This window comes from Apus apus, chromosome 17, assembly GCF_020740795.1.
Source record: "Apus apus isolate bApuApu2 chromosome 17, bApuApu2.pri.cur, whole genome shotgun sequence".
In the NCBI taxonomy this organism is placed as follows: domain Eukaryota; kingdom Metazoa; phylum Chordata; class Aves; order Apodiformes; family Apodidae; genus Apus; species Apus apus.
The window spans coordinates 4,157,489-4,173,944 of record NC_067298.1 but is presented as its reverse complement, the minus strand read 5'-3'; the positions used below and the strand labels follow the sequence as shown (position 1 = coordinate 4,173,944).

Here is a 16,456-nt window from a genome sequence, read left to right as displayed (position 1 = left end):
ATTGTCTCACTTGTAAGAACACTGCAGTGTCTGTTGTGAGGGAGGGAAGAGCAGAAAGGGATGCAGAGGAAGGCAGAGATTTCCAGATTTCATTCACATGACTCCCTGTTTACTCCATAAATCCTATCCCAGCTCTTCCATGCATATTAGTTTGCAAAACAAACTTCGCCCTTGGATGCATTTAGGAAGATATTCTTTCTTCAGTTAAAATTAGCTCTTGAGTGGGCAGAGCTGTGAGGAGGAACCATTCACCTAGAGTATATTCAGTGGTCTCCTGAGCTGGAATAAGCTCTGCAGGGGAAGCTGCACAGCAACGGTGCAGTCTGACACTACCCAAGGAACTGGATCCCCTGAAGGTAAGGCTGAGCAGTGCAATCACTGCCTGTATTACTGGAGCAGAGAGGAAAGAAATTCTGTGCTTATTTTTCATACCACCACCAGCTGAGAGGGGACCGTGTCACGGCACCAACTGCAGAGGTGGAGTTCAGACCAGCTGTTGGCCCAGCCTCCCCTTTGCAGTGAATATCATTTACTGACCCCACAAACAATGTTAGGGAAACGAGATCAGAAAAAAAAAAAAACAACCCTGTAGGCTTTTCCCACTGCCAGCACAGCCTGTAAGGCCCATTACCCACAGGAAACATGACCATACCCCGGCCGTTCCGGTTCCGGCGAATACAGTAGGCTGCCAGTGCTGCTGCACAGAGCCCAGGGACCAGCACTGCCACCAAGACAGCAGTGCTGCTCTTCTCACCAACCAAAAATTGCAGATCACCTGCAGAGGAGAAGAAAAGAAATCACAGAATCACAGGGCTTGGAAGGAACCTCTGAAGATCAAGTCCAACCCCCCTGTTACAGAAGGAACACCCTGGGCAGATCAGACAGGAACGTGTCCAGACGGGTCTGGAAAGTCTCCAGAGAAGGAGACTCCACAAACTGTCTGGGCAGCCTGTCCTAGGGCTCCATCACCCTCACGGTGAAAAAGTTTTTCCTCATGATGAGGTGGAATTTCCTGTTTTGCAACTTGGTGCCATTTCCTTATTTATAATTTGCTGGAAAGCGGAATTCCTGGAAACTTGTTGCATGCCTGTCACATTCCACCTTCCCTCAGTGTCCCTGTATCTACAGCTCCAGAGCTACAGTTAGATGAACTGTTATCTAGGGATATATATTTCCAGGACTGGCACAAACAGGTTCTGGGGAAAGGCTCTCAGTTTGGCTGGCTACAGCATCTGTGGGTTCAAGATACGAATGCACAGGACATCCCCATGGAAAACTCTGTTCACATCAAGCTGTCTGGGCAAAACACTCTCAAAGCAAAGGACAAACAAACATGTCAAGGGGCTCACCAGGCTCTCCCTCATCCGTGGTGTTGTCTGGTGGTTCATGGATTTCCTCACCTGCCATTTCAGGGTCGCACTGCAGAGGGAGGTGCAGCACTGAAGGGTCTATCTCTGCTTTGCAGCAAATTCTAGTGATGCTATCACTCATATTTTCTGAGGAAGATGAAAGATAAAAAAAAAATTTAATGACAAAAAACCAGATCATTTATAAGATCTTAAATCAAGGGTTACAAAGGTCAAAGAGGTTAATAGATTTAAAAAGTGGATCCTTCATTGACCACAACAACTTGGAGATTGCTACAATCATATTTAATCCACCAACTGTTCAAACCAGCCAGGCATCATTTATATTTTCTTCTCACTAATGCTGATTATCTATTCTATGAACCAATAAAGGCAATCTTCAAATTTGAAGAAGGCAAAAAAAGTTTCCACTGGTAATTAAGAACACCAATAAATTTGCAAGAAGTTATTCCTCACCTTTTTGCATTGCAATTCTATTGAGATAATTATGACCAAATTTTGCACCTTCCATTTACTCACGGGAACCAAAGAAGAACAAGAAGCAAGACCAGCAGCTGTATAAACCTCAGAGTGCATCTCCCACCCAGCCTGGACACCACTGGGCTTTTATAGGACTTATTCCTCTTCTAAGAGGTGGGAAATGGAAAGGCCATTACCTTGAAAACTCCCTCCTACCTACACATCCCCACACTCAGCACATCCACCCGTTACCCTCTCAAGGGATGCAGGCATCTAGGTCTACAGCAATTCCCAATTTTTGCTGTGGATATTTTAGTGTCACCCAAGCTTTACTCAGTGGTAACAGCATGTAGATATTTCACAGTGATAAGCATAAATCCAGGAGAGAAATTGTTTGCAGGGCTCAGAAATTAAACACACAGGGAAATGTCAGATTGCACAAAAGCACGTGTGGGTTGAGCATTTTTTCTTGTCTGTCAGCTCCAAAATTTGAATGGATGCTCCAAGTCTAATAGGAGATGTGATGAAAGCCACTTTCAGAGAATCATCCACAACTAGGAGGGCAAAGTCAAGCACACATATTCAGCTGTGTGTTAACTGGTGAAATATCATTGACTTGAATCAAGCCCAACTAAATTGCACCCGAGCGACCTGATCCACGATGAGGTTTTGTCCTCTTGGAGCCAACATGGTTCCTACACATGCTGATTGGCATTTTTATCCCTGAATTTGACAGCTTTATGAGAAAGCTGGAAGGATAACCTCCTGGTTCTTTACTGAATATTAGAAAAGAGCAGCACACAATGGCTTTTTAGGCTATGGCTAGAATTCAGCATGTTCTGACTGAAGTAGATATGGTTCATACACTGCAAACTGGCACAGATTTTGACCAAGAGAATTGATGTTGCCAAAAAGCCCCAAGAAAGTATCTTTTTATATCAGAGTAACATGAATTTCTCTGAACCTCTACTAGTGCAGTGTGAAGCAGTGTTTGACCTGAGACAATTTTGTTTTTGTAAATGGCTTCATGACTTTTTTCACAGAAGAAACTCGTTTTGACAAGTTAGTTTACTCATTAACCTCACTAACTACCCAAATATGTAACAGTTTAGTTTCATAACCAGAAATATGTTGACAGCCAGGGCCCCAGTAGAACATACCTGCAGAACTCAGGATGCCACATGAGTCTCCTACTCCCACAGCTACTTTGTACCAGAAGATGACATAAACCCCTTCAAGAGAAACATTGTTTTGCCTGAAGCACACAATGATGTCTCTTTTTCTGGTCACCAGCTCAATTCTTTCATTTGAAAATGCCTCATTTTGGCTTTCACCAATTATTTCACAGTCTTCATAGTTGGATGAATTGCATACATCACTCTTACAGCTGTAGACTGTCACAATTGTTCTGCCAGAAGAGGAGTCTGGTGTCCCTTTGGCAGGGATGGCACTGGGCATGGCAATATCTAAATGAGAAAAAAAAAGAAGAAAAAAATTAGTTTTCTCCCCAAAATGTTTGTGTTAGGCAACAGGATGAGTTTTGGTGGACAAACCCAGTCATGGATTAGGAAACGTTGTCTGCTAATGGGCAATTTTTATGTGGTACTGGGCCCAGCCCCCTAAACGATTTTGAGGTAGAAATACAACATATTTCCCTCACTGCTGCCTCTGGGGTTTTAACTAGGAAGCTGGCAGCTTGGGAAGTGAGTTGAAAGACATTCCTGTTGTTGAGCTACAAGGTCCTCTGTCCAGATGAGCTTAGATGCAGCCTCACAGGAAGCATGACCAGCAAGTCAAGGGCGGTGATTCCCCCTCTCTGCTCCGCTCCCCTGAGACCCTGCCCTGCAGAGCTGTGTCTAGTTCTGTGGTCCCCAACACAGGAAGGACACGGAGCTGTTGGGAGTGAGTCCAGAAGAGGCCACAGAAATGATCCAAAGGCTGGAGCTGCTCTGGAGACAGGCTGAGAGAGTTGGGATTGTTCCACCTGAAGAAGAGAAGGCTCCAGGGAGACCTTAGAGCACCTTCCAGTGCTTGAAGGGGCCCCAGGAAAATGGGGAGGAATGTGGGACAAAAGCAGAGAGTGATAGGATGAAGAGGAAGAGTTTCAAGGGAAAGGAGTTAAATTTAGATGAAATATGGGAAGAAATTCTTTGCTGTGAGGGTGGTGAGACACTGACCCCGAGTGCACCAAGAAACTGTGGCTGCCCCAGCCCTAGAAGCATCCAAGGCCTTGAAGCAACCTGGTGTAGTGGGAGGTGTCTCTGCCCATGCAGGGGGGTTGGAACTAGATGATCTTTAAGTTCCCTCCAACCCAAACCATTCTGTAATTCTCGGATTTTCTTTCCTTCCAAAACCCCTCAGCACAACTCCATCAGGTGTATCTCCAGCAGATATCTGGATCCTAGGACACATGAGGTTTACAGCTGAGTTGCCAGACTCCATGGAGCTGACTGCAGTGTCCCAGGGCACAGCCACTGAGTCAGCTCAGTATTCCTGCAGGCAACAGCTTCACAGCCCAGCTGCACCAGCACCTGGCTGAAGGGCTGGGTCCTAAGAACTAGCAAAGGGGTTTTACTCATTCAGACTGCCCTGGTCAGAGCCTGTCCCTTGAGAGAGGACACACTTCACCTGGCTTCAGACAGCTCCAAAAAGTCACCCTTCCCAAGACAGGAGATCATGACAGGTCAAATGAATCAACTTTTGCCTTCTTAATTTCTTTTCACAAAACCTCAGCGGTTTCGTGATCGTAGTTTTAACTGGACACAACTAAGCTTTCTAATAACAGGTTAGAAGTCCTTAGCTGCTCACATGCAGTGAAAACCGATTAATTCAAACAAGGAGACTCACTTGGACAGGGAGCTGCAACGGTCAGAAGCAGGAAACAGAACGAGCTGAAGTGGGAAGAGTCCATCAGGCTGTCCTGGGTGCTCAGCTCCAGCAGTGCTTGATGTTCTCTCAGATCCTCCACAATCCCAGGGCAGGCTCACCAGGCTCCTCTCTCAGTCATCTCCCTGTTTTGACATTAAAATGGTGTTTAGCATCCATTATCTTTCTTACCTTTCTCCAGACAAAAAGAAAACCACATCCAGGCCAAATGCATGAAGCTTCCTCCAGCCAAGACAGCTGGAGCAGAGGCAAAGAAACATCCACGCTGCTCAGCTGCAACTGCTCTCTGCAAGGGCTTCTGCAAAGGCCAGACCTGCACCTCTGGGTTAATCATGGTAGTAGAAGGCACATGGTCTTTCTGCAGGGAAGGGGAAATCCCTCCTGAGCCTGCTGGGCAGGAGGCTCCATGCCCAGGTCCTCCAGGCTCCTCAAGGCAATGCAAGGCAATGCACAACACTCAGTAGTACATGTCATACAGTATCTTGACTTGTTATCACTTCCAAAACACACAAAAAGTTAGAAAAGGAAGATGTTTCATGCTGAGTATTTTGCTCACCCTAAGATTAAATATTTATTGTAAAATTGAATTTTATTTTTAATTTAGAAGACCTGACAGGAAATATCTGTGCAAATTAAACAAACAAACAAAAACGTGTCTTTCTTTTTTTAAAAAAAGTGTCTTGGGTGTAGTCAGAAATTCATCCTTAATCATTTTGATGAAACTGCCATGAATGTGTGAAATGTGTTCTAGTAAAACACAAGTTTCACTTGCCAAAAGAGTAAAGAAAAAATCTGGAAATTTCCCGTAAATTCCCTCATTAGCCCAGCTCCTGAGAACACACAACTTGCTTTGCTTCCAGGAGCTTTTATTAGGAGCAGTCCTGAAAACCTTTTTTGGTTTTGTGACTGCCAAAGAAGCAGCTTGTGGAAATTTCCAAATATGTATGCATTAATTCCTAATGGCACATGCTAATCATTGCTTATCTCTTGGGATCTGTGCTAGCCTGAAACTGCTGAGAGTCCCACCCCAGTTCCCAGGAACAGGCAAGAGGACACAAGTGCTGGACAAGCCCTTTCCAGCTGCAGACAGGTGGAGGATACAATCTGAGACTGTAGAATGAAACCTGGAGCCTGTCTGCAGTGCCTGAAGCTCCCAACACCCCCATGCAGGGCCCAAGCCCAGGAGACGAACTAAGCCAAGGTCCCAGAGCTGCTCCACATGCACCCACAAAGCTGTGATCCATCCACTTCCACTTCAAACCACACTAGGGACAAATCCTTCCATCTTAAGCTCTTTACATGTACAACCTTGCAAGGATTTCTTCTTCTCCCACCAAGGATTAAGAACCCTCAGAGCATCTGAAGAGCTCAGCACCTTTTCTCATCCTCTTTCCATACATCTAAAACCAGTTTCTATCTTTTTGATTTAGGATGGAGCTTTTCAAAAGCAGATCAAGCAGCTCACACATCCCTCACTTTATCCTGCTTTGCAGAGCATCAGTTAACAATCCCTGTCCCCTCCCCCCCAAAGGCAAGCAGGGCACCAAGGGATTGTCATCAACCTTAAAATCATTGAATCAAGATCATAAAGTCCAGCTGTTAACCTCACACTGTCAAGTTCACCACTAAACCATGTCCCTAAGGGCTACGCCTACGTATCTTTTAAATACTTCCAAAGTATTATATTCCCTTGGCCTCCTTGGAGCACGTTAGGCAGCCTGATGCAGCCCTCTCACACCAGCTGCAGCACATCTGGCTGGATTATTTGCCCAGAGGTTAAGGACAATAACTTCTTTTTTTCCTCCAGTGGTTTTCAGCCTGAGTCCTGTACTTTCTGTCCTCATTTATTGCGTCTGCTCTTCTTGCCTTATCCTTGTCCCTCTTCTCATTCTGTTGAAAGGACATCTCCCTCCCTCTTCTCTCTGGTGACATTCCTTCCTACTCCCCCTCTCTTCATTTTCAAGAGCCAGAACACTGTCCATCAAATCTCCCCCTGGTCTGTCTTAAAATCCTTTTTGGCAGGTTTCTGAGTCTTCAGCTACCTTGGCCACCTCCTGCCATCAGTTTTAAATTTACTTTAACAATAGAGCCCTCAAATCTAAAATGAAACATGCCACATGGATAGAAAATATTTTTGACCCAGGTGTTTACCTGCTTGCCTTTCCTTTCAAGGCAATACAAACCTTCACTTTTAAGAGCTAATCAAGTTGTCTACACAGCTGTAAGAAAGCAATGCAAGACCCTAAAAGGGGATCAGCTGCAAGCACTAGATGAGTAAAGTAGCAACCATGAGGAACTGGAGCTCCTTCAGTAAACACTGGTCATTCACACCCAGCTGATGAGTTTTTCCCCAGGTCAGACCTCACCCCATGAACAAGCCAACTTGAGAACACTGGCAGGAGGAACAGGGTTTAACCAGAAACTGAAAGTTGTAAAGCCCTAACAAGGCAATTTGGTTTTGTTTTTGAAAGGATCTATTTGAGTAAAAATTGCTACCTGAAACTCTCCTCCTTTTCCTTCTCTTGTAACCTCGTAGCAAACACAACAAAACAAACAACTCCAGCAGGACAAGTCAGTCATTAACTTCACAGTATCCTTTCCACTAGAGGAAGGACCTGGAACATTGTTAGACACTTGCCTTTTCCTACCCCAGCACAAGTCAAACCAGTGACTGCCTTTCCAGTGTGTGTCCTTAGACTCACCCACCTTTGCCTGCTGCACAGCTCAGCTGAGGCTGCCACTTCAGTGGGGACCCTTTGGTGACAAGGGCAGAGCTGTAGCTGGGGTCACCCAAACTTCCTGCCATAGGAGGTGGCAGAGCAGGGCAGCTGCTCTCCAACCCAGGGCTCCAGCATGACCCTCCAACTGCAAACACTACATTTCCCTGCCCCCTTCTCCCTCTTCCAGCCAACCACCCTGCAGGGCATGAGCCTTTCAGTATATGGCTTGCATGGTCAGGCAGAAGAGTCTGCGTGGAACAAAGCAGTACATTTTCAGAAAAAGTTGATCTGGTACCCTCAGCAGCCCATGGACTTAAGTTTCAAACAGTTTGAAGAAAATAATGACGTGAAGGAAGTAAAGAAGCAACAAAATAAAAACCAAAGAACTTGAGAAGATCCTACAGATTTTATTTTCCATTCTAAATTCTTTCTTGGAAAAGGAAATTAATTGACATGAGTTAATTTTTATATTACTTTCAGTATTGGTTTCATTTTGTTCTGGTGAATACTAATCTCCACAAGCTTCTGGCATTAAAAAACCACCACAAACAAAATCACAGATAAAAGCTATTTCCAGAGCAAGGCTGTGAGTGCTGTTTGTTTCTACAGTTCCAAGAAGTCAGAGCAGAAATCAACCAGCAGGACACTGTGCTTTGAGCTGAGAAATCTCTGCAAAAATCCTGAGCATGAACTACACAACTTTCCAGTAGCTGCTCTTAAAACATTTTCCCACAGTAACTATTAGAAAACACTACTAACATTTTGTTTTCTGCTTGCAGCACATTAAGGCAAGTAGAATGAACTGGTTCACTGGTTTAATTTTATTTTAAAATAATACTATTATAATTAAATATATTATATTTAAAATACTAACAGATATCCTTACATACTGACACTTTCTGTTTTGGTTTCCTGTTCTGCTCTGAACCCAGAGCCACCAGGATCCAGAGTAACCACAGGGAAAACAATGCACAACCAGCTCCTGCTTAGGAAACAGCTTCTCATTGCAAAGGAGAGTTGCAAACATTTCTGCTGCAACCCTCCTGACACGTTATCCTTTATCTGCAAATATGACAGGATGGCTACTTTGGACAAGGGGGTATTAGCAAAATATGCTGAGGAGCTATGAGAAAAGGTTAATTGGATGTGGGTGAAACCATTTGGTAATTACATACAGATCAAAAATGCTCTAATAGATTTGTTCTCTTACTTAGAACATTCAGTCATTAGATGTAAGTGCAGCATTGAATGAAGCTGTTGGGTGTTTGGATTCCCCCAAGCAACATGTAAGCATTGCAGAGCTGCATGAAAGTTGGCAGTCAGGACTGCAAAAAGCAAAGCTTTTTAATTTATTACACAAGTAATGCACATTCTTCCTTTTGGAGAAAACATGAAACACACTCGGTGTCTCCCCTCTGCCACAGCCTCTTTAGTGCCCGTTTCTAAATATCTACTTAAAAAGAGGAAACAGCTATAATTTGTAAGAGAAAAGACTGGCTGCAAGTCAGGACCCTTTAAAGAAGATATTGTGAGTACCTCAAAAGCTTTATGGGTCTGAGGAAGCCTTTGTGCTCTTCTCTTCTCCATGTGCAGCCCTTCCAGTTCCCAGTCCATTCAGCTCCTCTTCCAGAGCCCTCCCCAGTCGATGCAGAAGCCACTTGGATCCCAGAGAAAAAGGCACTTCACTGGCTTCTCCCTCCTTAAAAAAGCAACTGGATTTTCACTTTCACTTCCTAAGGGAGCGAAGGGCAGCAGCGTGACTGAGCAGAGCAGACAAGGTAGGTCCAGCTGCTGCATGGGATACTGCAGCTGTAAAGCCTGGGAAAAAGCCACACCCTCTGGAAAACCTCCCAGCAACCTGCTATGGGTACCTGGGTAGTAACTGTCTCTCTGGGTATTGCTGCAGTGATGGGAATGGAAGGGACGGGGGATCTGCTCCTGGCACTGCTACTGACTTGCCAGGTGAGGGTCCTGGCACAGGAGGGGCTGCAGAGCTCAGCCTGCTCCCTGGCAGGGAGCAGTTTTGGAAGACCCCCTGCCAAAAGACTCATGCTTCAGCAGCACTTCTGCTGTTTGACTGAACCTGTGCCCATCCTAGAACCTGGCATGAGCAGTCGGGCCCAGAGGGAGGGCAGAGAGTGTGCGCAGCCCTCAGTAAATCAAAGAAACCTCTCTAGTTCCCAGAGTCTTTGCAACTCGGGTATAATTATGCTCGCTGAGCTTGGGAAAGCACCTTGTGATTGTCATTTTTCCGTGGACCACTTTTACACCTATTCTTTAATAGAGAAAATGTTATTTCTTAACTTAGACCATGGAACGAAGGCTTCAAGGACCTGCTCTGCAATATTTCACCCACTCTCTGGTCTGCTGTCCTTCTGTTTATCTTCTCTGCAGGGACTCACAGGGCTGGTGGGAGGCTTCTAGATCCCTGAAGCAGGTGAATATTGACATCAGCAAGTCAAGAGGCGTAGGCATCAGTTTCCAGGAACGAAACACAAGGGAATGCAGCCATTCCCTCAGTAGCTCCCAGGACTGCAATTCTTTCATTCAAGTCTGCTACTCTGGCTCTCAGCACAGGCTGGTTAGCAGTGAGCTTCTATTAAATACCAGTGTTTATGGTGTTCACAAGCAGTACAGACTGTGAAATTCACAGATACTAAAAGAATAAAAAAAAAACCCAAAACAAACAAACAAAAAACTACAAACAAACAAAACAAAAACAAAACAAACCACACACACAAAAAACCCACAAAAAAACCCCCACAAAACAAACAAACAAAAAAACACAAACCAAATTGTCTGAAGCTAGCCACGGCCATTTGTTGCCTGTCTTCTGATTTGTGGTGAGATTTTTGGTTTGTGTTTTTGCAATGCTGGAAGACATCTCTATGCTCACAGCAGGACTCCCAAGAAGATGGGGAAATATGCTCTATGAATGAAATTACTAATTTCAACACCTTTGCTGCAAAACTCTTTCTGAAGAGAAATAAGGAGAAAGAGGACAATTGTCCTCCACGGTTAACTCCAGGAAGGGATACAGTTGTTCTACCCTTGTAGGCTTCAAACAATTTTCTATTCAAGTTTACATTCAGTCTTCTGAGGAACTGTATCACAGACAGGAGAAAAGGAGGGAAGAAGATGGATACACTCGGGCACCATCCATCCAACATCTTTCAGTCATGCAATCCCAGTCAGCAAAACAAAATTCTCCAAGGCAGCAGAAAGACCCAAGAAGCTTTATCCAGAATAATACTGAAACAAGCCTTTGGAGACGTAACCAACCAATAAACAAAGATTTTTTTAATGCAACTGTGTGAATCAATCAACAAAGTGACAAGTACTCCACAAAGTTAAGATGAGAAGCAAATCTGAATGACACCAAGAGACAAGAGCGTTCTGCATTCCTTGACCTTTGTTGAGGGTCCTAAATTTGTGCATCCCTCTGCACTAGTAGCTGCCTGTCTGGTTCAGATAAATACAGAATAAGAGAGCACCAGAAAAAAACCCAAAACATTAATCAACCATTCTGAAAGAGTTCATTTTCCAGGCAGAATTAAGGTCTTTCAGTGGCATGAGAAATCATGTTGGGCATGACTGCCTGCTCAGAAAGAAATCTTTCTTAGATGAACGCTTGGTTCTGATACCCATGAGTGTGTTGAAGTTGTCAGAAAGCACTAGGAAAAAGAATGAAGACTTTTCTGGCCCTTCTGAGCAGCTCATACCATGCTCAGTAGAGGAAAAATAAAAGAGCCATAGGTTAGGCCAGCAGCTCTCCAGAAACAGTGAGTGATAACAAACTACCAGGGAGTTGCTGAAACAATCAGTGTACCAGTACAGCTACAATAACCCAGTTCCAGCCCAGCTGCTTTAGCCTCCTTTAGCTACCCAGCTCAGCTTAGGAGGAATTTAGCTCCTCCTTAGCTTCCTAGAAAAGGAAATCTTTCTTCTTTCGTTTCTGCAAGGGCATCACATTTCTCCTTAAACACGTTGCTCAGAGAAGAGCATGAAACACCAGTTGTGTAACACGGCTTCCACATGTCCTTGCCCAGCAGTCTGAGTCTCTGGGTGCTGGGTGGCAGTGCTGCTCATCCACCAGCAGCTCAAGATGTTGCTCTGCATGGCAGAGCTAGATGGGGCTACTAGAAATCAAATTGGGGTAAAAGATCTGCAGGGCTATAAAACTGTGGAATTGATGAAATTATGCACCATAGGATGCACAGCCAGTACTGAGAAAGAGCTTTTAGTGCACAAACAATACCCACCTGCTGTCATATAGTTGGTCGTGGAAGCTGAGATTTTGCCTGTGGCAAATCAGTATTTGTCTCAAAATCCCAGAGGAAGTCAAAGAAGTGATGTGATTGAAGTTCAGGGTAGGTGGCAGAATAGACAGTGCAGGAGAGCCCCATAGAGCTGGTCTGGGAAGTGAGAGCCAAAACCAACTGCTGGGTCAGTGTAGGTGGCTGAGATGAAAGAACCACGTGGTTCTGAAGGGTAAACAGCACCTCTCAGCAGATAAAGAGACATGGGGAGCCTCATCTCAGAACCAGGGAACAGTTCTCACCTCAATCCATAATCAGAACATGTCTATATGGCAAAGGCTCCAGAATTTACCCTGAGTGGGATCACATGTGCACGTATTACAGGGTATGGTGGGTGTTCACTGAAGACCCCTGGCAGGAGATGTCTCACTGGCTGCTGCTGACAGGTTGCTGCTCAGCTCAGCCCAAGGTGACCCATCACACACTGCAACCTTTCCTGCCACCTGAAACCACTTCAAGTCCTCACTGAAAAATGACTTGACATTAGAGCAGGAAAACAAGTCTGACAGGGCAACGTTCAAGACAACAAAGAAACTAAAAGCAGCCCCCACAATGTTTACACATTTTACACATGTTGAGTCCATGGTACTCAACTACTCTGACATGCAAATAAGGGGGAAAAGCCCCTTGTAACCTGAGTCTGAACTGCTGCTACTGCCACACACAGCAGTTCCACTAGAAGACAATGGCCCTTTTCCCCCCCAGGAATCCACACCTACCCTCATTCTTTGGGATATCACCTGTTGTTTCCAGGTTGCAAGCAGTCTGAAAGAACAGCCAGAGCAAGGGAAGGAGCAGCTCCCTGCTTCCAAACTGAATCAATCCCCTTATGCTTCAAGACCAGCCAGGACTGCTGATAAATGATGGAAAGTGGCTTGGCCAGCTCTTCCAGCACTCCAGGGTGCATGCCACCTGGCCCCATGGATTTGTGCACATCTATGTGGTGCAGCAGGTCACCAACCATCTCCTCCTGGCTTGTGTTTTGGTCTTCTACTCCTTTTTGCTCCAGAGAACTAGTAGCTTTATATATATCTTATTCCCTGTTCTTGGAGATTAAAAGAATGATGGATAGACCCCAGGTCTCAGCCCTAACAGCCACGGTCCCATGACATCATTGCTCTCAGTATGTTTCACCACTGATTTCGGTTTCCAAATCTCACTTGCTTATGAAACCTTCACTTTCGTGTTTGCAAGGGACTTCCCTGCTTATCTGGTACATTAAGAAAACAGCATATGATGTAATTTATGGCTGAAACATAAGCGATTTATGACAATCTATGTAGTGCCATAAAAGTGATCTTAATTGCTCAGGAATTCCCCATTCAGGCACCACAGAGCTGTGAACACAAGGGAAGGTAAAGCTTTTTCTGGTAAAGTTGCCTTACAAAATTGAATATACACAGTAGGCTTTGATCAGAAAAGCAGTAAGATATGCTGCTATAAAAGCCACCAGTCTCTTATCTCTTGGTACTGGTGACAGGGTACGATGAGGTAAAACCTGCTGCCTTTTTTCTTTTTTTTGGGGGGAAAGGAGACAAATCAAACTATCAAAGATAGTTTTAACTATCACCAAGTGCAGTACAAAGTTACAACGGGAAAGTGATCTTAAGACTAGCTCACTCCACTCCTTTCACTCTTCCCTATGAGCCCAGATAGCTCCAGAGAACCATAAGCTCCTTTCCTTGACTCGGCCAATTCCTGCTGGCACATGCAATGACCTCACCATTGCCATGTGGGGTGCGGGGTGACCAGCAGCTGGCCACAGGCAGCAGTGCCAGCTCCACACTACTAAAAGCTTTGGCTGCCTCTCAAAAGAGCAATGTCTTCACCTAGTCCACAGTCCACTCTTTTGCTCAAGCCTCTGTTTGTATTTCATCCTTATTTTCATCCCATGACCAAAAGGTCCAGACAAGTTGACTGTTTGCAAATTGTGCAAATTTCTCTACCACCATGCTCTCACATTCCAGGCTCAGGGCATTAAATTGGAGCCATTCCCTCTTAAAAAACAAACAAACAAACCCCACAACAAACCAAAACCAAGCCAAAAATAAACAAAAAACCCCAAAACAAACAGACCCACAACAAAACAAACAACTCAAACAACTACCCTGTTTTTTTCTGGCAGTCACAGGCCCTGTTTGCAACCCCATGCAGTAACTCCATGCACAAAGTTGAATTAACATCTCTCTTCATTACATTCTTACATCTACTTCCTCTCCTTCACCCACTCAGCTTTAGTCCAGGCTGTTGCCTTCTTTCCAAAATTCCTACATGCTTCAACTCAGGCTGTTCTACCCACTTTCTTCCCCCCTGCTTCGGGTCAAAAGATTGCTTCACTGAGGCACCAGAAATGGTGCATGACCCAGAAGGCAGGTGGAAGAAACTGCACCTTCTGCAAGTGGAGGCTGAAAGATTCCAGCTGGTTGATGGCAGCCAGCAGCATCCCATGGATACACAAAGCACACAGCCTCCCCCTGCTCCCTCCAACCAAGAATCCCTGCTGTGTGGCAGATGCAGGACCTTGGGCTTCTGACACTAATGAACATCTCACCCTTGCCTAAGGCTTCCTTAAGGTAACATCTTAGTACATGATCCGCAGACATCTACCCTGCTGCTGACACAAATTGTAAGCTTTTAATGCATTATTTCTCCCCTTGCCCTCCTCCCCCACCCCAGAAAGCCTTGGGTTAACATCTTCAATAATCCAGTGGCATATTGAGATATACAGTGAGCTGTAAAACACCTCCTTGGCTGAAATATCGATTTTTCTATTGAATGCTTTTTGTGCCAGCACTCTGACTTCATTATTAACAACATTATACACCTTGTCTCACATTAGCTAATTGCCTGAAAGACTTTCTAAACTGTATCCTCCAAGCAGCCTGGAAAGGGAGACACACAACTTCCAAGTAATTTTAGAAGAAATTTGGTATTTCCTTGACCGTCTTGTCCAAAACCATAGGTATATTTAGGGGGTCTTCATGCCCTTTAAGCAACTTGAAGATCATTTTTTGCTCTCTGACAAAGTTGGACCCCTGGATTTTGGACAGTAACTGGAAGTACTTTCAGCGCAAGGCACCAACAGTCTGTGGAAGAAAGAGATTCTCATTTAAGGAGTAAGCAAATTGTTTCACTTTCCCAAAACAGAGGCTTATACAGCATGAGACAGGAGGACCACAGGAGAAGGCAGCTCCTAATGACTGACACCCCAACTTCAGATTTATCTGGTTAATTATTGTTTTTAAACCACCTCAGCTGGTATCCACAGGATCTCACCACCAGATTTACAGGTCTGAGAGAACAGTGGTGTGATCCTTTCAACGCCGGCACAAGAGGATTTGTTCACCTTTTGCCAACTAAAAATCACTGCTTGTCTGCAGCCAGCCCTGCCAAAGGCCAAGCAAATTCAGCACAATGGGATTTCCCTTCTTGTGAGGGGAAATGCTCAAGCAGAGCAAAACCAGCTTTATGCTTCTGTCAAGCTTTTCCTATCTGTCTTCCAGCAGACAAAGAGCATGTCTGTCCCACTCCAGGCTTGGCAACACCAGCCCTGCTGCCTGTTTTGCTTCTGCCCTCTTTGGCCAGAACAGAGGATGGAAAGAACCAGCTACAAATCCCCTCGGGAACATTTATTCAACCATGGGGGGAAATTTGTAGGGTCAAAATATGAACATGGTCCCAGAAGCCAGTATGCACTGTGACAAGCCTGCAAGATTAAAAGCCAAGACCACAAAACAGCACATCCTAGGTGGCCACACAATATGATCTGGAGCTTCCTACCCTCCCCCTATTCTGGTTTACTCCCTGTAAAAGCACAAACACCTCTGAGATTCAGAGGGAAGCCCAAAAACGTTGCCTCCAAGATAGCTTCCAAGTGTCACACTCAGTACTTCCCAGCCTACTCGGCCACTTTCTAGAAACCAAGCAACTTGTTCCCATTGAAGCCTGCATCTATAAAATGCAGCTTCCACAGCTTTGGACATTCCTATCACAGAACTAAAACTACAGAATTGCAAAACAAGTCTGCTTACACAAACAGTTGTGTTATTGCTCTGAAGTGAAGAATGCAATTGAACATTTAATAGGCAGAGGTGGAGCTGACACATTCCCTGGCATCTCAAAGCTGCTCATAAGCCCTCTGAGGAGTTTAAATCTAGATACTGCCCGGAGAATAACAAAAACCAAAAGGCACGTAACATTGCAGACAAAACCTTCCCCAGATACCTCTGGTACAAAATACACTGGGAAGCAGATTGCCTCTGAAAAGTAGGAAGAACTCAAAGAGCAAAGCCAGGGAATCCACCCCAAGACCATGCACAGAGTTTCATGTCCTCTTCCTCAATTACCACTAACAAAAACAGTCTGAGGACACGCTACATCCTCTAGAATTCTTCCTTGTATGATTCATATTTCACATCTGACACAACTGCTCTTAATTCAGCCATTTGTAAGAACAGGGTTCATCTGTATATGAATTTCTTTATCTCAGAGGAAATAATTTCATCCCTAGCACAAAAGACAGGGAATTTTGTGCTCTTGACCTATCTCACACTAGAGTCAAGAATCCAAGATAAACTTCCATGTTTCCTTGAGGTATCATTATCTTTGCCTCTGCAGAGCTGTTTTTCTTCCATAAGGCACAATCAGGTCCTTGCAAACTACAGGCCAGTCCCTCAGGACACTCACTTATTGACACACCACCTGT

At 44.8% G+C, this 16,456-nt stretch overlaps 1 protein-coding gene across 9 annotated transcripts in view; it reads right to left on the bottom strand.

Annotated features, from left to right (window-relative positions):
- LOC127391619 (uncharacterized) overlaps positions 1–16,456 on the bottom strand; it is a 95,746-nt gene that overhangs the window by 1,657 nt on the left and 77,633 nt on the right. For 2 of the 9 annotated variants that reach the window (XR_007891091.1, XM_051634554.1), the window contains exons 1-5: positions 8,969–9,246; positions 4,674–4,837; positions 2,987–3,292; positions 1,350–1,496; positions 653–775 (exon numbers count right to left, since the gene is read on the bottom strand). Coding sequence is in view for 8 of the 9 variants with exons in the window: in XM_051634554.1 (XP_051490514.1) it covers positions 653–775; positions 1,350–1,496; positions 2,987–3,292; positions 4,674–4,737 (640 nt within the window). In the remaining variant the exon portion in view is untranslated. Of the gene's footprint in view, positions 1–652; positions 776–1,349; positions 1,497–2,986; positions 3,293–4,673; positions 4,838–7,418; positions 7,527–8,968; positions 9,248–11,694; positions 11,838–16,456 lie in introns of those variants that run through there. The other 7 variants (XM_051634560.1, XM_051634561.1, XM_051634559.1 and 4 more) reach the window with 5 other exon arrangements.